Raw genomic sequence first — 22,150 nt, forward strand, 5'->3', positions numbered from 1 at the left:
TGCAGGGTAATTTTTTTCAGGCACACTGGTGAAACTGCATATATACACACACACACACACACACACACACACACACACACACACACACGAGGTCTGTCCATAAAGTAACGGTCCTTTTTATTTTTTTCAAAAACTATATGGATTTCATTCATATGTTTTTACGTCAGACATGCTTGAACCCTCGTGCGCATGCGTCAGTTTTTCCACGCCTGTCGGTGACATCATTCGCCTGTGAGCACGCCTTGTGGAAGGAGTGGTCCCGCCCCCTCGTCGGACTTTCATTGTCTGGAAATGGCGGAACGAAAAGGACTTCTTTTCCATCAGAATTTTTTCAGAAGCTGTTAGAGACTGGCACCTGGAAACCATTCGAAAAATTTATCTGGCTTATGGTGAAAATTTTACGGGCTTCACAGAGAATAAGGACTTTAACTACAGCTTTAAGGACCCCTTTAAGGACGGTCGGTGCGCCGCGCTCCGAGCTGCGACGTCGCGGCACAAACCACTGGATAATTTCTAAGATGATGGCTCTGTGGATACGAGACCGTCGTGTGCTCTTTCTCTGGTTATCACAAGAGCTGGACATCAGCCATTTTCCGGCAGATTTCACTTTTAACAAGAGATTTTGTCATGGAAAGTCGTGCAGAGGCTTTGCGCGTAAAGACCGATTCGCTTTGGAAGCGAGACAAAGGAACACCTCCGTTTCCGAGTGTTAGAGGACAAGTTTGGACATGTCCAGCTCTCCACAAGTTCTCTTATACTCACTCGACTGGTAAGCACTGAAAGCCGAGATAGGCATAACCAGAGAAAGAGCACACGACGGTCTCGTATCCACAGAGCCATCAGCTTAGAAATGATCCAGTGGTTTGTGCCGCGACGTCGCAGCTCGGAGCGCGGCGCACCGACCGTCCTTAAAGGGGTCCTTAAAGCTGTAGTTAAAGTCCTTATTCTCTGTGAAGCCCGTAAAATTTTCACCGAAAGCCAGATAAATTTTTTGAATGGTTTCCAGGTGCCAGTCTCTAACAGCTTCTGAAAAAATTCTGATGGAAAAAAAGTCCTTTTCATTCCACCATTTCCAGACAATGAAAATCCGACGAGGGGGCGGGACCACTCCTTCCACAAGGCGTGCTCATAGGCGAATGACGTCACCGACAGGCGTGGAAAAACTCACGCATGCGCGCGAGGGTTCAAGCATGTCTGACGTAAAAACATATGAATGAAATCCATATAGTTTTTAAAAAAAATAAAAAGGACCGTTACTTTATGGACAGACCACGTATATATAGACATTTTTAATCGCTCTTTGGATGTGTGAATCGATCTGTGGGAAATAAAATGACTTTCAAATCAATGCATCAATCTTTTCAACCCAGCACTAATCATGATTATTTGCAAAAAAAGAAAAAAAAAAAACAAACATTCTAAGAGTTTACTCGGGGGGGGGCATCTGTCTCCTGCTCTGTTGGCGCATAGCATCTTAGAACATGGGGAAACAGAAATGATAATGAGAAAATCTCTTATGATCAAAATACTACCTGACTGAGCCCTAAGTAGGATATATCACACAATCAATCCATCAGAAACAGCTTGGAAGCAAAGAGTGAAATGCGTTTTTAAGACCTGAACTGCTGCAACACTGATGGAGCACATCATATTAGCTGACTGTTGATCATCTGTGTGATTAAAATAGACTTGTGTATTTAAAGTGAAGGAGAGTGTTAATGTGCTTTTAAAACATGCACCGTAGCTCTGTGGTATGCCTGTTGGCTCCACGTGCACCACGCATTTGAACCACAGAGAGAGGGAATGCAGACTTATGTGGTGACTTGTTTAATTTATCCAATACGATCCATTTACAAAATGCCTCGAACTGGCCCGATTCTGATTGGGACATCTCAAATTAAAAGTCTTCAATATGTTATTGTAACCAACAGCACCACAGGACAAGCATAACCAGTATGGGACTAAACTACTCTGAGGTTAATTTCCTTCTTGCATGTTCTCTGTGCTCAACTCTCATCCTTCTCAGGTATTGGAACAGTTCCTGTTGGCCGTGTGGAGACCGGCATTCTCAAGCCTGGCATGGTGGTCACCTTTGCTCCAGTCAATGTGACAACTGAAGTGAAGTCTGTGGAAATGCATCACGAGGCATTGACTGAGGCTCTTCCTGGTGACAATGTGGGTTTTAATGTCAAGAATGTGTCTGTCAAGGACATTCGTCGTGGCAACGTGGCTGGCGACAGCAAGAATGACCCACCGCAGGAAGCTGCCAACTTCACTGCCCAGGTAGGCATGAAATTTTGAATCTTTAGCAGTTTCAGCAGTTAGGTAAGAGTTACAGGCTACTTCTGTTTCATATTAAATACACTAGTATATGTGGGCGTACAGCTAATGACTTATAGGTAAGTTTTGGTATAAGTTAAGACCATGTTTAAGCACATTGATATATGTCACAATACGGCGAGTACGTCAAAAAATTTTGGGCATGCACAATATTTTCGACATATGCCAGCATATGACTGATAAGCCCCTCATCAGTCAGGACGGTGGAAGCACGGTGGCGTAGTGGTTAGCACTGTTGCCTCACAACAAGAATCATGGTCATGGGATCAATTCCCACCTGTGGGCTTTCTGTGTGGAGTTTGCATGTACTCCCCATGTTTGTGTGGGTTTCCTCCGGGTGCTCCGAATTAGGTGAATTGGAAACTTTTGTAATTGTCCAAGTCTCCCTTGCGAAAGAGATCTCAATGTCAGTGGGACTAACCTGGTTAAATAAAGGTTAAATTAAAAAAAAAATATATGCTGGGCATAAGTTGTGGGTAAGTTATGCAGTTGTTAACACATTTCTTTTAAGTTATTCATAAGTCGAACCACGTCCATTGATGCTGTCTGTTGACTGGCTGAACAACTGAAAGCTGCAGTCATGAGAACGGTTCCGTTTCAAATATTAAAACCATTCACACATGGAGTAAATATAAAGTCTTAATCTTACCTGTTCGTTTCAGTCAGTCCCCTGGTTTTGGAAAACGAAAATACTTTAATTCCTTGTGGCTGAAGAAATGTACCATTTTAAAGCAAGTCCCCCTGTGGTTTTTCTGCTCCATGTGCATTTCTCAGCCTGAACCAGAGGACGCCTGCTCTTTGCACCACAAGACTAACTTATTTTAAAAGTTGAAAGAGTTACAGCACCTCATTCATGCACGTCAGTGTTTACCACAGACATCAGGCGATTCTTCAGCAGTCTGCACACAATGAAAATAAATTCCATGACCCACCAAGACAAATAAAATAATGTTAAATTACTCTGTTTTGCCTCCGTTTGGAGGGGGTGAGGCAGTGTGACAGTGTGCATGCGCTCATTGACGTGCTTGTCAATATTTAAGTATTCCGCTTGCCATACAAAGTCACTAAGGGCCCTTGGACAAGGTCCTTAATCCCCTAGTTGCTCAAGGGGTGTAGCGAGTACCTTGTATGGCAGCACCCTCACATCGGGATGAATGTGAGCCATTATTGTAAAGCGCTTTGAACATCTGATGCAGATGGAAAAGCACTATATAAATGCAGTCCATTTACCATTGCTGCTAGCGGTAGCAACGCAAACCAAGCCAGACTTTACTGTTCCGACACTTATATCGTGCAGTAGTGACCCGAACCACTCGTGGAAATGGGGCTGTCCGCATACACTGGCTAAATCATCATGATGTGACAGCTGCATAACTTATTACACGTACGTCCCCATATGCCAGTGTTTTTAATACAGCCGGCACGCGCTGGCTAAATCATCAGGGTGTGAGAGAGCCCTGAGTTCCTCAGTGGCAACCAAGTCCATCCCCACCTCCCAAAAGTAGCCATCTATCTACTGCAGCCAGGTGATATGTGGGCATCCTTTGGCCTTGCCTCAGTTGTTGGGGTCCCCAACACTGAGGTACCTGCGCGCTGGCTCATGTAGCTGATGTTGCCTGACAGTGCAAATGGTACGCCTCATCTGAGTGGGCCTAAATCAGTGTTTGTTTGATACAATGTCATTCAAGTAGTACCCCAAGGGCCCTCCAAAGAGACCTGGTACCAAAGACGTCCAGTTGTCACATGAGATCACTGGTTAATGTCTAAGTTTCACAACTATACAGTGCTAGCTGAGTTACCTGTTTGACGCACAGGTAATAGAGATTAAGTTTAGCCATGTCATTGTATATTTCATGTCACTTTAGTTAAGGTGTAGTACGTCGCATTGCATTGTGTGTATGTTGTCATTAATTTTCATAGAGCAATTTGTGACATTCATGAGACTCAAGTGAATGATGATAAAAGGTGATAGTATGTGATCTGGCATGCTGTACACAGCAGGTACATTTTAATTGAAAAAACATGCGCTTTACCTGGCACATGGTGCACGCTGGCCCATTCGGACTGTAATTAAAGTGCACCCTAGCCAACCGCTACTACGTACAGTGTACAGTAGTGTTCAGAATAATAGTAGTGCTATGTGACTAAAAGATTAATCCAGGTTTTGAGTATATTTCTTATTGTTACATGGGAAACAAGATACCAGTAGATTCTCACAAATCCAACAAGACCAAGCATTCATGATGTGCACACTCTTAAGGCTATGAAATTGGGCTATTAGTAAAAAAAAAAAAAAAAAAAAAAGTGGAAAAGGGGGTGTTCACAATAATAGTAGTGTGGCATTCAGTCAGTGAGTTTGTCAATTTTGTGGAACAAACAGGTGTGAATCAGGTGTCCCCTATTTAAGGATGAAGCCAGCACCTGTTGAACATGCTTTTCTCTTTGAAAGCCTGAGGAAAATGGGACATTCAAAACATTGTTCAGAAGAACAGCGTAGTTTGATTAAAAAGTTGATTGGAGAGGGGAAAACTTATACGCAGGTGCAAAAAATTATAGGCTGTTCATCTACAATGATCACCCATGCTTTAAAATGGACAAAAAAAAAAAAAACTAGAGACGCGTAGAAGAAAATGGAAAACAACCATCAAAATGGATAGAAGAATAACCAGAATGGCAAAGGCTCACCCATTGATCAGCACCAGGATGATCAAAGACAGTCTGGAGTTACCTGTAAGTGTTGTGACAGTTAGACGCCTGTGTGAAGCCAATTTATGTGCAAGAATCCCCCGCAAAGTCCCTCTGTTAAATAAAAGACATGTGCAGAAGAGGTTACAATTTGCCAAAGAACACATCAACTGTCCTAAAGAGAAATGGAGGAATGTTTTGTGGACTGATGAGAGTAAAATAGTTTCTTTTTGGGTCCAAGGGCCACAGACAGTTTGTGAGATGACCCCCAAACTCTGAATTCAAGCCACAGTTCACAGTGAAGACAGTGAAGCATGGTGGTGCAAGCATCATGATATGGGCATGTTTCTCCTACTATGGTGTTGGGCCTATATATCGCATACCAGGTATCATGGATCAGTTTGGATATGTCAAAATACTTGAAGAGGTCATGTTGCCTTATACTGAAGAGGACATGCCCTTGAAATGGGTGTTTCAACAAGACAATGACTCCAAGCACACTAGTAAACAAGCAAAAACTTGGTTCCAAACCAATAAAATGAATGCCTCGCAGATGTGAAGAAATCATGAAAAACTGTGGTTATATAACTAAATACTAGTTTAGTGATTCACAGGATTGCTAAAAAAGGAGTTTGAACATAATAGTTTTGAGTTTGTAGCATCAACAGCAGATGCTACTATTATTGTGAACACCCGCTTTTCTACTTTTTTTTTTAACTAATTGCCCAATTTCATAGCCTTAAGAGTGTGCATATCATGAATGCTTTGTCTTTTTGGATTTGTGAGAATCTACTGGTGCCTTGTTTCCCATGTAACAATAAGAAATATACTCAAAACCTGGATTAATCTTTTTCGTCACATAGCAGTACTATTATTCTGAACACTACTGTAGTAAGTAAAGTGTGATGCTTGCTACTTGACTTGAGTACCATGTGAACTGTGAAAATAAGGGCGCCAGTGTCAGTTGCTTAATTTGTGTGGCTGTGCATAGCGAACACAAACCGTGCCACATACATACATAGATTGCCTTTTATATTTATAGATTAGATGACTGGAAGCAATAGGAAGACAGTGGACCTGTGTTTTCTTGCAAAGGTGATGAGGGATTGGGTCTTCCAAGGTCCCAGAAACATTGATGTCTTTACTGATATTTCAACAAGTTTTGACTATTTCAGTGCAAACACATACACTTTAGGTTGATGGGTCCAGAAGTCTTTGAAAGCCTGGATTTTAGTTTTGATCCACGATAGTCCCAAGTCAACTGTCATATACAGCGGCACCCAAAACACTGGACTCAATACCCATCACCTAGTCTGTGGAAACATTGAGCAGAATAAGAGGCGGAACACATGCCTGATTGCCAGAATTCACAAGGAAGACGTCCACCATTTTGTACAGCACCTGTGTATAACTGGGGAGGGGTGTCCTGTAACATCTTGAGGATCCCCAGGTAGGCTACCAGTCAAAAGTTTGGATACACTTTCCCATGAAATGGAAAGGGAAAGTATGTCCAAACTCAACTTTGTAAAAATAAACACAGCCTGCAAAGAAGCATTACCCATATTTATACTTTATTGATTGAGATTTCAGAGCTTAGAATGTCAACTGTTGACTTCTTGTCGATGAAGCTAGACCACTCCGGTTACTGAGGGCCATGTAACTTAGACTCCTGACAAAAATGAAAACCTTGTGTCAGTTCGTAAATCATGCTCACTCTTTGCTTTATAGGTGATCATCCTCAATCACCCAGGCCAGATCAGTGCTGGATATGCTCCTGTGCTCGACTGTCACACCGCTCACATTGCCTGCAAATTTGCAGAGCTCAAGGAAAAAATTGACCGTCGCTCTGGCAAAAAGCTGGAGGATAACCCCAAATCCCTGAAATCTGGAGACGCTGCCATTGTGGATATGATTCCTGGCAAGCCCATGTGTGTGGAGAGTTTCTCCGAGTACCCTCCACTGGGTAAGATGAAGAGTGAAAACAAGACGATTTATTGAACTGCAAAAGAAATCTGGACCCAAAACATGTATGTTTACTCCTCTTCATCCTGCAGGTCGTTTTGCAGTGCGCGACATGCGTCAGACTGTGGCCGTCGGTGTCATTAAGGGTGTGGAAAAGAAGGTCTCCACCACTGGTAAAATTACCAAATCTGCCCAGAAGGCTCAGAGGAACAAATGAATGTTGTGCTCCGCTGCCGACCCCAAGGTCTCCCAGGGCAGGACATCAATCATCCAACTCCATCCCACAATTGGCTGCTACTGCTTGATAATTAAAGACTGGTTAATCATCACAATGCATCGCAAAAGCTTTCGAAGGAAAGAACATTTAGAATTTGACTTTAAGGTTGCACTCCTGACTCAAAGTTAGCCGTTAAATTACCATTGCGTACTTGTAAAATCAAATCATTTTCAATGTGTAATCTTAAATGGGTTCATGGCAGTACATTTATGTGATATGTAGACCAAGCAGAGGTATTGTATTTGTTCATCTCTTGAGCTCTATAGAGTGCAGTTCCTAGTCTGTACATGCTACATGTTGTCTTGCTTTTCGTGTTTGTTTGCAAGCACATGGTGCTCTGTAGGAGCCTGTGGCAAAACTATTTTCTTCCAAGTAGTAGTCCAGCAGAATATAGTGACTTGTGTTAAAGCTTTAAAAGCATTTAAAAGAAACAGTCCAACATGGGACTGATTGTGTGGACCATCTGTTGACTCTTGGAGCACTTTGGTTGGTTGTTCTAACTTTGCACTTGCACTGTTGAAGTTTAAATTGGCATACGCTGCTGCACCTTATTGTAAGATGGCTTAAGCCTCTGCAACATTAAACGTGTTCAAACCAATGCTTTTGCATATAATCTTCAATTTTGCAAACAAAGATGACAAGGATGAATCAGTAATTTAATACCTGCAATTCATACTTTTGTCCACAAGATGTAGATGTCGGCAAGGGAACAGAAACAACAGCCACTTCCTGGAAGTGTACACAATCAGTATTTGTCAAATTCAGTTCTCGAGTCTAATACGGACACAAACTGTGTTGTTGTTTCACTTTCAAGGATCTAGGAACTTAACGGCTGTTTGCCTTTGGTCCGTTTGGTGAAGTATTATGCAATCTGAAAAGTACAGGAGGTGTGTTCTCACAGATAGAGGAAATGCCTCGGCATTAAATTTCGACTTTGGTTTAATTTCTGTCATTGCTCCATCATGACTGGTAGAGGTATACCTCGCAAGAAGAAGCATGTCTACATCAATGCCACCAAGATGCAAGATGAATCTGAGGAACTACAAGAACTTCTGCTCGTTTCAAAAGAAAGATGAGGAGCAGTACAGCATTGCAGAGGAACAGAAACCGAAGAAAGGCCAGGAAAAGACAAAACACACCACAAACCGACTGGCTGCACAGGCTGTTCAACAAAAAACGAAAAAACAATTGAAAGAAATTGAGGAAGACGAACCAGACATCAGAAAGGTTTCTGTACAGAGAGAAAAGCGCAAAGTGCATGATGCAAGAAATAAGACACCGGAAGCATGTGCTGATGGATCAAAAGAGGGTCCGAGAAAGACACCAAAGGACACCACAAAAGCTTCTGCACGGCGAGCAGGAGCACATGTCAACAAGGCCAAATCACTTGACATTTCCACCGAGGAGGTAATGAACAAGCAACCAATGGCATCAAAGGATACTTCAAAAGACCCCGCAGAGACAAATAAAACTAAAACGCGTGTTGACACGGAAAAATCACTCGCGAGCGCTGGTGAAGGCACTAAGAATCAGAGAAAGACACCAAAGGATACCACAAAAGCTTCTGCACGGCAAGCAGGAGCACGTCAAGAAGGCCAAAGCACTTGACATTTCCACCGAGGAGGTGATGAACAAGCAACCAAAGGATACTTCAGGAGACCCCACAGAGACCAAAACTAAAGCGCGTGTCGACACTGCCAAGTCACTCGCAAGCGCTGGTGAAGGCACTAAGAATCAGAGGAAGACACCAGAGGACACCACAGAGGCGTCTGCATGGGGAGCAGAGACACAGGAACAACGTGCTGATGAAGCAGCTGCAGAGAAAACAAGCACTGACGGGGAAGAATCACCAGAGAATTTCAGACGACACAAACGGCTGTGGACTCCATCCTCATTGCAACACTACAAAAGCTGAAGATTAAGAAGAACGAGCGTTCAAAAGCTGCAGCAACCATTAATTCAATAATAAACACTATAACAGAGCATTTGAAACATAACACTGTGCTTTAAAGAAGTTGAAAACCCACTACGTACTGGAAGTTACTATGAAAATGTAAAGGTAAGTTATTCTGCTGCATGTCCCTTCAAGGTTTCATTAAACTCAAATCCTCAGATTTGATCAGTTTGTATTTGCTCTCAAGGTCACTAAATGTGGAATACTGCTGTATCCAATGGTGGGCACAGCGAATCTAAAATTTAACTTTGATAATCATTAATCCGCTAACTGTGATAATGCTAAACCTAAAAACTGCTAAATCATTTAGGTGAAGCTAACACTCACTAGCTTTTATACAAATTTAACACCGACCAAAAGAGCTGAAATCATTAAAAAAAACTGCCAATTTCACCAATTGTTTTAGTGTATAAGGTCCAATGGGAGTAAGTGTTTTGGACCATTAAACTATTAAAAAATGTCTCAAAAGCTTGTCTCAAAGTTATCTGAACTACATTTAGTGGAGGCAAAGTGGTTTTCAGAGTTCCTGAAACGATTTATCCACCAACGAAAAAGTTAGCTTTGCTAATTAGCTGTTAGCTAAACTAGGTTGAGGGTGCCCTAGTGCCAGGGTCCACTGGTCCTACAGTTCCCTAGTGCCGGGGTCCACTATTGCTAACCTCTTTATATTATTTGATGGTGTATACTACAACTGATTTTAAAGTACACAAATAGATGTAATACTTTGAAATAGCTAAAAAAAAAAAAAAAAAAAATCCAGTTTTGTTCAATTTACAAATATTCTGTTGACATACACCATTAATCACTTTAATTTTACTGTTGTCTATACATTTGTTGAATTGAAAATCCAAATATATATTTTTAAAATTGTAACACTTTTGTAAAATTAGTGCAACATATAGCCTACCATAAATACAACGCAATGCTGAAATACCCTCAGCCGTATGAGCACAACATGAGGAAACAATATGACCTTTTGACCTCTTAAAATAGGTCAAGATCTTTGAACTTGTCCAAGGTCTGTGTCCCAAGAATGTTCCCTCTGAATTTGAAGACCCTGGCAGTAATAGAACTGGACTTGTGCTGAGCACAGACAATCAGATGGATGGATGCAAGGCCTTCGCAATACCCGATGGCCATATTTGGCCTTGGGTACAAACAACTTCAACATGCTCTCCTTAATACTAGGACTAGTGGGAAGTTCCCCTGAACTATGTCCACTATTGTCTGTAAAATAGTCTGGAGTAAGAGCAAAATGGTGAGAAACTGCACATTGGACATATAATAGTGTTTATCTTTTGAATGACACTGTGTTTGGGTGGACAGATTGCCAATCCTGACGAATTTGATGTCATGCTGCCTATTCCTGTTGACCGAGTGAAGATCACACCATTTAGAGATGATGGTGCCTTTTACAGTGTGGAATTAAAACGTGGGAAGAGTACTCTGAAAAAGTTTGAGAAGAACAACGGCATCATATCTGCCTCTGAAATGCTACAGGAATTCAGGGATGAAGTGAAAAAATGTATCAAGAAGCTTGAAGGTAAATATACAATACAATAATATGATGTGCCAACAAAGCTCTTCTGAGATCTCTGGTGGGTTCAAATACAATAACAAAAATAAATAAAAATGCTACCAGGTGGTTTGATGCACATTTTCTGGCTCCAGTTCTGTGTGAATATGATGGCGGACACCAAAAAATTACTCGGTCACATTGTCAGGTTGCAGAACTTGCATTCTTTGAGAGTTGTAGCCACATACTGAAGGAAAAAGTTTAAACTTACTCCACTTGCCCACACTGAGGACAACCGCCAGGTCACTTCTAGGAGCATGAGCTGGTCCCGAGTTTTGCCACCGCCAACACACTGTGGAACCTTCCCGCGTTCTGGGTGGCAACAACCCAGGCAATGACATTTCAGACTGTTAGTATATTATAGTGTTTATTCCAACTTCCTGTAAGAAGTCATTTTCTACCGCCTTCATTTGAGAAATTGAGATCTCTGAAGAGCCTAACTGGAAAAGTGCCTGAATTTTAGAAAGCGACCACTGCTATTGCCCCCAAGTGGAGGAGTTTAAGTATCTCAGGGTTTGTTCACAAGTGGGGGTAAACTGGAGCAAGAGATCGACAGACCGATTGGAGCAGCATCTGAGATTTTACAGACGTTAAACCAATCTGTCGTGGTAAAGAAGGAGTTGAGCCTGAAGGTGAGGCTCTCAATCTACCAGTCGATTTATGCTCCTATCCTCACCTATGGTCATGAACTTTGGGTAAGGACTGAAAAAATAAGATCACGGATACAAGTGGCAGAAATGAGATTCCTCTGTCAGGTATCGGGGCTGAGAGTGAGAAGCTCGATTACCCGGGAGGGACTCTGAGTAGAGCTGCTACTTCTTTGCAACGAAAGGAGCCAGCTGAGGTGGTTCGGGCACCTGGTGAGGATGCCCCCTGGTTGTCTCCCTAAGTAGGTCTTCCAGGCACATCCATCCAGGAGGAGGCCCCAGGGAAGACCCAGGACATGCTGGAGAGACTATTTCCCAGCTGGCTTGGGAACACCTTGGGATCCCCCAGGAAGAGTTACAGGACTTTGCCCTAGGATAGGTAAGTGTGGGTGGGTTGAGCTGCTTGCTCTGCTACCACCGTGACCCGGACAAGCCGCTGAACATTAATGAATGAATGAATGTGTATTTTGCAGGTGTGAAGGTGGAAAGGAAGAAGAAAGGCTGCCCCGTCTCCATCTCTCTCGATGTCGTTCTCTGTCTCATGGTTAAGTCTAGCTGGCCAGATTTCACGAGCAATGAATTTAAAATCGAGAGCTGGCTGGGAAGAAAAGTAAAACAGGAACACAAGCGTAGTCACTACTACCTCGTCCCAAAATACGAGGGCCTCGGCACTGTGGAACACGACGGGGTCTTAACTAACGGTAACTCAGTGCACAAAAATTAAACAGAAGTCACTGAATTGAAAAATAAATTTTTAAAAAATCTACAGGATCTCTGTAAATATGGCTGATGATGAGGCTTGTTCCAGTAAGCAAGTATATTTTGGAGAGGATTCAAGAAATGTCACTTGACAAACCCTGTCAACTTGAGCTTTTTTATTTTTTTTTAATGAATGAGGCAGAGGCAGGAAGTTTTCATTGGGGGTAACCAGTATGGAACCAGTGACCATTTTGGGGCGACATATCTATTCTGTAGCAGAAGTGCCCCAATGCTACTGAATATTATTGCTGTTGTGAGAAAAAATGTTCAATTCATGAACAATAACATCTTTCCTTTTGCCACATGCAGATGTTTGGCGAGTGTCGTTCTCTCACGTTGAAAAGGCCATACTGATGAACCATGGTTCAGACAAAACCTGCTGCGAAAAAGACGGAGCACGCTGCTGCAGGTTAGACTTTATCATCATCGTTTAGAAGGTTTAGGTCCAACGTACGCGATACACCAATGATGGATCTGCAAAACTAGGAAATGAGTATTTGATGTTGACCTATGATGCACCAACTAATTCTGACAAAATGTGATCAGTTGGCTCTAACCTGATGCTGTTTGTTAAATTTTATGATTTGGATTAAGTAGGTAATGGTACCTGTGAAAAGGTAAACGGTAAGATCTACAGCCATCTGTAATGGGCCTAGGTGTGTGCCACATTTGGTCCAAGTCTGGTTCAAAATGCCAATTTCTTGACTTTTGCCAAGATGAATTCTTTGAAGTTTGGCACAGTCAAGTAATATATTCAACGCTGCTTTCAGGACCCTCAGAAGTTCGGAGATTCCGACCTCTAGCTTGGAGGAAAAATGCCTTCAACATTCCGTTGAGCTGGGATGCTTGTACCAGAGTTAAAGTCACAGCCATGGCGGCCCCCTTTGTGACTGCTGAGATGATGTTACTAATGTTGAAAATGCATCTTTAAATTCATTTTTAACATCACAGCTGTAGGCAGTATATATTCACATTCTATGAGCAATTAATTTACCAGCACCATACACCAGGAAAACCATCTGATAGTTTCATTTAGCCCAAAAGATTAGCCTAGCTCTGCTGTGGTATAGGCCAAGATGTGTAATTGACTCAAATTACTGAGGTAATGGTATGAAGGCACTTTTTCCAGAAATAGGGGCTTTATTGTGTTGAGTCTTTTGAATGTAACATACGTTTAGAGTATTAGATTGAGTGGTGACCTTTTATGGACACCATAGATGTCATAGATGGTGTCTTTAAAAGGTCACCACTCAATGTAAGGCAGCGTGCATATCATGCAGGGTTTTCCACCGACTACCCTGCGTGATCTTGCTATAAGAACTGAGAGAACCCCATCTCGTTGATTGTAAAGAATAGGTTGTGTTCTTTATATTTAGGGACCATTAATGGTTGATTCTATCAAAGTAGCTCTGCAGTCCAAACGTGAACAGCACTGTCACCAGATGGATTGGTGCCATGCTTCAATGTAGAAGGGCAACAACTTCACTTGGTGACAGTACAATGGCAATGAAGCCCAAGTGTCCTCAAGGAGAGGTTCTCTCTCCTCTTTGCTGATTACTTGTTGTGGACAGCGTTCTCACCGAGTTAAATAATCTCAGACTGTACACCAAAGGGTAGCTATGCAGACGGTTTAGCGATCTTTAGTGAGGAATTTTGTTTGAGGACTGTTTCAAAACTCATGCAAAATGCTCTCAGGATAGTAGAGAAGTGGTGTGTGTCCAACAGTTTGTCTGTGAATCCACACAAAACAGTTATGATCCTTTTCACAAATAAGAGAACCAAATTTTATCTAACAACCAAAATTGGGCAGTATCAAGCTAAGACTATCTGAGTGGGTCAAGTTCCTTGGTGTCTAGATAAACTTAACTGGAAGAGACAGACAACTGAGAAATATCAAAAGGCAATTCTCAGTTTACAACAGTGTCGTCGTATTGTCGGACGAAGATGGGGAGTTAATCCCAATGTGATGATGGAGCTACACTCAGGTGTTAAGACCCATGCTAAGTTATGCTGCGATAGTTTGGTGAACCAGAGTGGATCTTGGAGCTGCGAGGGTTATGCTGACTCATATTAAGACTCAGGACAACACCGACAGCAGCTTTAGAAGTACTTCTGAACTTAGCCCCTCTGGATCTCTACATTGTCGGGGAGAGGCAGTCGCCACATCACTTAGCGCCTGCCCTCAAACGAGACTGTGCTGCCCAATTAAAAGCAACAGAACTAAAAACTACACAATCTGAATAATCTAATGCATTTACATTGTCCTGCATCTCCCCAAGGTAGTTTTTATTGTGGCTCAATGTTATTTCATTATCGGATTCGTGTATAAAACATTCGAGAAAACGTTTTTTTTTTTTTTTTTAAATTAGCTTCCACAAACTTTAGTTCTGCTAGCTACAAGTCAGCTATTTGGTTCGCTAATGGTTTAGGTTACTAGAAAATATGCTAACAAAAATGAGAGCTTCAAGGATTAGCTTAACTGTTGTCCGTTATGTCATCTTTAAATTACTTGAGAATGGATAAAAGCCACTTTCCCCCTCTTTCATACAGAAAAGACTGTTTGAAGCTCCTCAAGCACCTTCTTGGTCTGCTGAAGAATCAGGACAAGTCCTTTGAAAGGTTCTGCTCCTACCTTGGAAAGACGGCACTCCTCCACGCCTGCTGCTCGAGAACGAAGGACAGCGACTGGGACGCCTCCAACCTGAGCCAGTGCTTACAGCTGCTTCTCATGGACTTTGAGGACTATCTGAAGGAGGGTGCCCTCAAGAACTTATTCATTCCAAATCAGAACCTGTTGTCTGGTATGAAACCAAAAACCTGTGAGTCTCTAGCTCACAGAATCAGGGAGGAACGGGAAAACGGCTTCCCGATTTTTGATCAATAAGTTTGGGAAGCGCTAATCTTAAGTTTGTTTATGCTTGTTTTCTCTATTTTTTTTTTTGCTGCTGTGGGTTTGGGAATTATTCAGGTTTCCTGAAACAGTACCTAAAGTGTTACTAAAGATTATCCTCGAGAATTTTGTATGGATGTTAGAATAGGTGTAAATGGTATTGCAGAACTCTTAATAATTATATAATGAAATGGCAGTTCTGTTTGGGAGTAAACCCCGTGGAAACCTTTTAATAAAAATTGTTTAAAAAAAAAAAACTTCTCTTTATAGAAGTGTCAGCAGGTGTTTAATAAGTAAACCCCCAAAGCTGCGTTCACGTCAGGAGTAAGCAGCAGACTGAAAACCAGATATTCCATCATTTTCATGAGAGGTTGACGGACAAACTCCACCACCTCTGTGTGAGCGCAGTAGCTGCACACCACAACGCCACTTGCCGTCAAAAATCATCAACCTTTGCCGCTTCGTGCAGGAAAATGTCAATTTGTGCAATATTACAAGGATTAATTTAAGATGCCATCAGAGCCAGGGCTATTTTAATATAACCCTGTGCAAAATGCTGAAACTACTAAAACGGAAAATTAAGAATACGTCAGCGTCTAGTAATAGACAGGATCCTTGCAAAGGTAAATGTGCACATTTACGTCACTACATGTCAATCTTTTACAAACAGATTACCGTACCTTAGTCAAGATGCATTGTAGATTTATGGCATCCAGTGATGGGCACAGTTCCGCTAACTGCTAATTATGAAGCTAACTTTTTGTTAGCCGATTAGCTTTTCAGCTAACCTTGAAAACCATCAGTGGACCAATTAACTTCCACTAAATTTAGTTCCGATAACGTTTAGATCACTAACATCTTTTTGAGGGCATAGTGAATAAAGCTTAATTAAAAACATTTGTAAAATCATACATTTTAGTTCCTGTCTGCTATGTGTTTTGTAGCAAAGACAGCTGAGAGGAGACCTGGCTCCCAGTGAGAAAGGAAAAGAAGAAAAAAATTATTCTCACAGCCATGCAGTCTTGCAGATGTGTCACAGGAGACATGGACAGCAAAGCAGTTTTGACTTATGGTTAAAATTTTAAACAAACTAGTTCCAGACAAGTTATTGAAATTAATGTCACCTCTGTCATTTTTAGAAAGTGAAAATATCAGCTTTATGTTTTAAAGTAATGCACTAATTTTGAAGATCTAAGCATTTACAGACACATACTAAAAGGCATTATGGGAAAATGAGTTTCCCGTCAGTGGTACTGTGTGTTTTTCACAAATTTGGGTTTGTAAATGTCTTTTTGTAAAAAAAAAAAACAAAAAAAAAAAAAGGCAATTTGAAAAGTGAAAATTCTGTTTTTCAGCCCTTATACTGAATGTGTGGCAATTGGTATTCACACTGCCACCTACTGCATGGGAGTGCAAAACTGCCACACATTCGCTACGTGCTGAATCACACTGTACTGGAATCAATACTAAAAGCTATAAGTTTAGCTTTTAGCTGTAACTTGCGCTAAATTTTTTTTTAGAGGTTTATCAGTTTAGCTTTCTAAAAGTTAACTTTTTAGTTAGCAGATTAACAGTTATCAAAGCTAACTTTTTGGTTAGCTGTGCCCACCCAGTGTGTTAAAATCCATCATATTTCAATATGCTAACAAACCAAAGCAATAGCCCAAAGTCATTTAAAAGGATTTATTATATACACAAAGCTTTATGCAGACTTCTGATATTAGACACTGTACAATTGGTCTGAAACAGGTTTTCTAACAAATCTAGCTAGCGGTCTTTATAATGGGTAATCAAATTAATATGCTCAAAAATAAACCTCACTCAAATAATAGGGGGAAAGTTAAACTGCAGGGATTGCACAGTAAAATAAAAGTCTACTTGGTAAAGAGACGATTCAGAAGGATTGTGCTCCTGCTCTATCTTGTTTATGAAAACAAAAAGTAAAAAAAGGTTTCAAATCTGAATAAACAGCTTATTCCTGTATTGGTAATTGTACGTTTGTAAACCTCTACTTTCCTTGAAGTGTTTTATGTTGTGAATGTTTAAGTATAGTAATAGTAGTAATAAAGAACTTGAAGATACCAGACTTTGCTAATCTGGCACAGGTGGACCGGGAAACAGTTGAACATGTGCAGAGTTTTGCTTCTTTGAGGACGAGGTTGGGAACCACTGATTTGTCCGACATTATCTAAATCTTTACATCTGAAGACTTACAATGAAACCACTCTAGAAGCCCCAGTTTTGGTCTCTATCTCTACCGCCTCTCCACCCATCTTTCCGACCACCTCCTCCACCACGCCCCCTTCCTCCTCTTGGGCCGCTCATCTCCTTCTCCTGCTTGTTCTTTTCGTATCTCTCTGCCATGAGGATGAGCTCCTCAGGGACATCCTGAAATGGAGTTCACAAACATGACATGGACTTTACTGCAGCTCGCCACCCAAAAGCACACAGCACACTGTGACATCACTGGCTGGTCTCTCTCTGGCTGCTAATTCAACATGGAGGAATCCACTCCAAAACCACCGCGTTTGTGTACATCTAACATGTTCCTCATATATTATGTAAAAGCTAGTGAGAAATAAACACTTCTAAAACTGAAAACACTTTTTGTAACCTGATAACACCTCTGGACTGATTTACAAGACATCTAGCGGACATCAGCGTGCACATGCATCACATGTGGTCAAAGGTAACTTCCGGTCTTTTCAAAAGCTCATGTATGTGCACACACACGCCCTCATGCAGGTGTGGTTATTTTAACACTGCATTATATTTAAAATACTTAACACTTGGCAGCAAAGACGTTCTCCAGTTCTAGTCTCTAACATTAGCCAAGTTCTTTTGGTGCCTCCCATTGTGCTTGGGGTTGCCACAGGAGATCTGGTATTGAACTGCATGTTTTGCAGCAAGTTTCCTGAAGCAACTCCACATGCATGTGGGGAACAGCGCACGACTAACATTGAACACAGGGTCTTCATACCACTTAACACCCCCTTAACTGCACAAAAGTGAGCACACTTCCTGATTAGACACGATGTCCAACGTCCCTCACTGCGAGAGAGCACAGCACGTCACCTCTGGACACAAAACACCAGCAGTAATGTGTGATAATGCAACAAGTTTTTCCCAGCTGTATTTAGAATATATAACAGAAGATAGCAGGATGATATTAAGAAATAAAAGCTGAATAAGAAAGCCTATTAATCCAACTCTCACTCTGAAGAGTTGAGTTCTGGATTGAAAAAGAATTAATAAAATGTGAGAGTTGCATTTAGAAGGAGAGAGAGAAGTTAAGTGTATGTATGATCAACCTGTCCAGCTCTCTCCAGGATGGGAATCAGTTCAGGGGCCATCTTCCAGTCTTGTCTTGTTACCAGGGTAACTGCAACTCCAGAACGTCTGCAAGATACATCACAAATCAACCGATCAACCAAAAGTCAAAATGCAAGTCCCTTAGGCTGTTCCCTGGTTTTTCACTCCGAGTCACCACAGCAGATCCAATGTGGATCTACATGTTGAACTGGCACAAGTTTTACACCGGATGCCCTTCCTGACGCAACTCCACACTACATGGAGAAATGTGGCAGGGGTGGGGTTTGAACTGGGAACGTTCCCCACTGAAACCAAGATGGCTAACCACTTTGCCACCACGAATAATTTTTCAGAATTTAAAGACTAATTTTATGATAGACATCAATTCTGCCTCCTTTCAACTCCGCCCCAAAGCTGATACTCATGTCAAAGAGGTACAAGGTTGAGAACTGAGCAACTAAACACATGAATGTAGAATTCAGTGGTTTTTGTGATCGAACACACGTGCGCACCCTTACCCTGCTCGTCCAGTGCGACCCACACGATGGACATACTCCTCTATGTTTCGTGGAAAATCGTAGTTGAACACGTGTGTGATGTCATGGACATCTAGCCCTCGAGACGCCAAGTCTGTAGCTACCAGAATACGAACCCGACCTGAAAGAACAAAATATAGCTAATTTATGGAGTCAGTCCAAACACGAGATGTTTGACAGTAACGGGAAGACATGATGACAAGATAAAATCAGTTTCTGAAATCATGAACTTTACTGATGCATACTCTCCTTGAAGTCCTTGAGCGCTTCTTCTCGGTCACACTGCTCACGGTCACCGTGGAGACTCTGAACTGCCAGACCGTGAAGACACAGGTCACTGGACAGGTCATCAGCCCTGAGCATGGATCCAAAGACACACAGCACACGTGCCGATAGACACCTCAGCTCACCAGACACACACATTATCAAATGTTTAGAAAGGATGTGATAGACGAAGTGATCATATGCTGGTTACAACCTCCACCAACTAGACAATTACAAAACAAGTGCAACATTTTATGATAAATATGTCATAAAAACTTGCAAGTCTTCAGTCATGGGAGGAACCTAGTGCAGTTTGAAAAAACAAAGATGCAGACAGGCCTGAACCATTATTGCAGCTTCATTGACTATATTTTCTGGAGTATAAATCAGTTTTGTTTTTTTAACCAGTTTGGGAGGCCCTGTGACTGATACTCTGGTGCGACTGGGTTTTTCCTCCTCAAGAGGCATTTTTTGAAAGATGCGCCCTATACTCCAGTGCAACTTATACTCCAGAAAATATGGTATACAAAAATGACATTGCATGTAGCAATGTCTATCGAATTCTGGATTGATTAATTGATAGATTATTTTTTTGATTAACAGAGTAGTTGTTAGATCCATAAAAATATCAAACCTGCGAAAAAGAAAGAAAATAAGTTAATGTTTTCCAGTGCTGACAATGATGCCTTCAAATGTTTTTATATCCACAGCCCAAAGATATTCAGTTCACTGCCACATTAAAAGTAAAGAAATAAGTAAAACAGACAAAAAAAAAAAAATCATCAAGTTAAATAGCTGAAATCGGGGAATGTTGAAAATGTATCAAAACAATCTATTATCAATAGTTAATTTAATTTGTCAATCATTGCAGCTCTAATGCAGTGTTGGCTCTTACAGCATAGTGAGAATTTAATAAAAAACAAAAATCCACAGCTTTGCCATTTCAAAGTTGTGCTCTATAAAGAACATTTGATTAGTAAAGCAAATAATTACTGAAATCGCAAAACCATTATCATATATTTTTAACAAATCATTTCAAACTGGGATTGTTCCCAACAGTATGAAAGTGGCAAAAGTGATACCTTTATTCAAATCTGGCAGCAAGCATCTTTTTACTAACTACAGGCTTGTGTCTCTACTGTTACAATTTTCAAAGAGACTGGAAAAACTTTACAACAGCAGACTGGATAAATTTATAGATCGACAACTTGCTTGATGAAAGTCAATATGGTTTTAGAGCAAAAAGGTCCACGATACTGGCATTGCTCGATTCCACAGAAGAGATCAATAAACATGTGGACCAAAGGGTAATAGTTGCAGGTTTATTTATTGACTTAAGGCTTTTGACACAATTGATCACAATATATTATTTCAAAAGTTGGAACTGTATGGGATCAGAGGAGATGCTCTGAGTTGGATTAAAAGCTATTACAAAACCAAAAGCAGTTTGTTAAACTCAGGGAATACTGTTCTTCATATCTGGACATCATTTGTGGGCTACCACAGGGTTCTGTGTTGGGCCCAAAATTATTTATTTTATACATTAATGATTTATGTAAAGTCTCATATGGTTAAAATTGTGCTCTTTGCAGATGACACAAACCTGTTTTGCTCAGGGGAAAATCTGCAACAATAATCTGATTTAGAAACAGAAATGATAAAGTTAAAGATCTGGTTTGATATTAACAAATTATCATTAAATTTGTCTAAAGCTAAATTGATGTTATTTGGAAATTATAAAAAAGACATACAAATTCAGTTAAATATACATGGGGTAAACACAGAAAGTGTCAAAGAGAATAGGTTTTTAGGTTCCTTACACTATGTAACAAATTTTTATTTTTGTTTTGTTCCTGGGTACACAGTATGTTTTCCTAACCTGTTATGGGGGGTTCCCATGATGCACTGAGTGTTTCTTTCTCTTTTTGCTCTGTATGCACCACTCTGCATTTAATCATTAGTGAATGATCTCTGCTCCCCTCCACAGCATGTCTTTTTCTTGGTTCTCTCCCTCAGCCCCAACCAGTCCCAGCAGAAGACTGCCCCTCCCTGAGCCTGGTTCTGCTGGAGGTTTCTTCCTGTTAAAAGGGAGTTCTTCCTTCCCACTGTCGCCAAGTGCTTGCTCACAGGGGGTCGTTTTGACCGTTGGGGTTTTTACGTAATTATTGTAAGGCCCTGCCTTACAATATAAAGCGCCTTGGGGCAACTGTTTGTTGTGATTTGGCGCTATATAAATAAAATTGATGATGAATTGATGTTATGCCTTAAATCAGTGATTCGCAACTGGGGTGCCGCGGCACCCTAGGGTGCCATGATCGATTGTCAGGGGTGCCGTGGGCAATTATCAAATATCACCATTATCGGGCGTATGTGCTGTAATAGTGTGGCAGATGATGTGTAATGCTCTTTTATTCCAGTAGATGGTAGCAAAGCGCTGTACTATAGTATAATAGACATACTTGCGCACATAGCGTTGTGCGTCTCCATGGTTACGGGTTGCTGACTACAGCTTGAATCTCAGCTGCTCACGGAGCATGGCTCCTCTGGGGAAGGAGAAACCGCGTTGGCTGTGGAGGTGTGCGGGGAAGGCGGCCTGACCTCCATTGATGTCACCGTGGTCAGAGTTGGGCCTTCTCGCTCACAACTGGGTTCGCTGAAGGCAGGCTCTGCGCTCCGTGAATATTAGAGTGGCAGATTATTGTGAAGTGTCGACACGTCTAAAAAAAGAAACACTTGAGATTAGGGCTGTCACAATTATTACAATATTCGTCAATCGCGATTATTTTTCATATTTGCGATTACCGTGAATTATTTATTTTATCCACAAAGCATAAAACGACTCAGCATCTGACGTTATTGTGCTGCAGCCTCGCTCTCGTCTTAAGGCGGGACAATAATATGGAGGCTGAAGAACGATCCGTCCTGCCGTTTGGATAAGACGGCCGATT

General features: G+C 41.4%; 3 protein-coding genes across 4 annotated transcripts in view; 2 read left to right on the top strand and 1 right to left on the bottom strand.

The window, feature by feature from the left end:
- eef1a1a (eukaryotic translation elongation factor 1 alpha 1a) overlaps window positions 1–7,862 on the top strand; it is a 33,638-nt gene extending 25,776 nt beyond the window's left edge. For both annotated transcript variants that reach the window (XM_034185403.1, XM_034185404.1), the window contains exons 6-8: window positions 2,027–2,283; window positions 6,754–6,988; window positions 7,080–7,862. In XM_034185403.1, the coding sequence (XP_034041294.1) occupies window positions 2,027–2,283; window positions 6,754–6,988; window positions 7,080–7,204 (617 nt within the window). In that variant the 3' untranslated portion in view covers window positions 7,205–7,862. The remainder of the gene's footprint in view (window positions 1–2,026; window positions 2,284–6,753; window positions 6,989–7,079) is intronic.
- Window positions 7,863–8,290: 428 nt separating this feature from the next.
- Window positions 8,291–15,335, top strand: cgas (cyclic GMP-AMP synthase). Its single transcript, XM_034185463.1, is given in 8 exon segments — window positions 8,291–8,671; window positions 8,784–8,982; window positions 9,099–9,267; window positions 9,269–9,323; window positions 10,545–10,761; window positions 11,915–12,142; window positions 12,510–12,609; window positions 14,751–15,335. Coding segments are annotated over 8 exon segments (1,683 nt in total). The 3' UTR covers window positions 15,085–15,335.
- Window positions 15,336–16,701: 1,366 nt separating this feature from the next.
- Window positions 16,702–22,150, bottom strand: part of ddx43 (DEAD (Asp-Glu-Ala-Asp) box polypeptide 43) — a 58,055-nt gene continuing 52,606 nt past the window's right edge. Inside the window, exons 13-16 of the mRNA XM_034185464.1 lie at window positions 19,184–19,293; window positions 18,921–19,059; window positions 18,402–18,489; window positions 16,702–17,478 (exon numbers count right to left, since the gene is read on the bottom strand). Of these exons, the coding sequence (XP_034041355.1) occupies window positions 17,317–17,478; window positions 18,402–18,489; window positions 18,921–19,059; window positions 19,184–19,293 (499 nt within the window). The 3' untranslated portion in view covers window positions 16,702–17,316. The remainder of the gene's footprint in view (window positions 17,479–18,401; window positions 18,490–18,920; window positions 19,060–19,183; window positions 19,294–22,150) is intronic.

Source organism: Thalassophryne amazonica, chromosome 13, assembly GCF_902500255.1.
Source record: "Thalassophryne amazonica chromosome 13, fThaAma1.1, whole genome shotgun sequence".
NCBI classification, from domain to species: Eukaryota; Metazoa; Chordata; class Actinopteri; order Batrachoidiformes; family Batrachoididae; genus Thalassophryne; species Thalassophryne amazonica.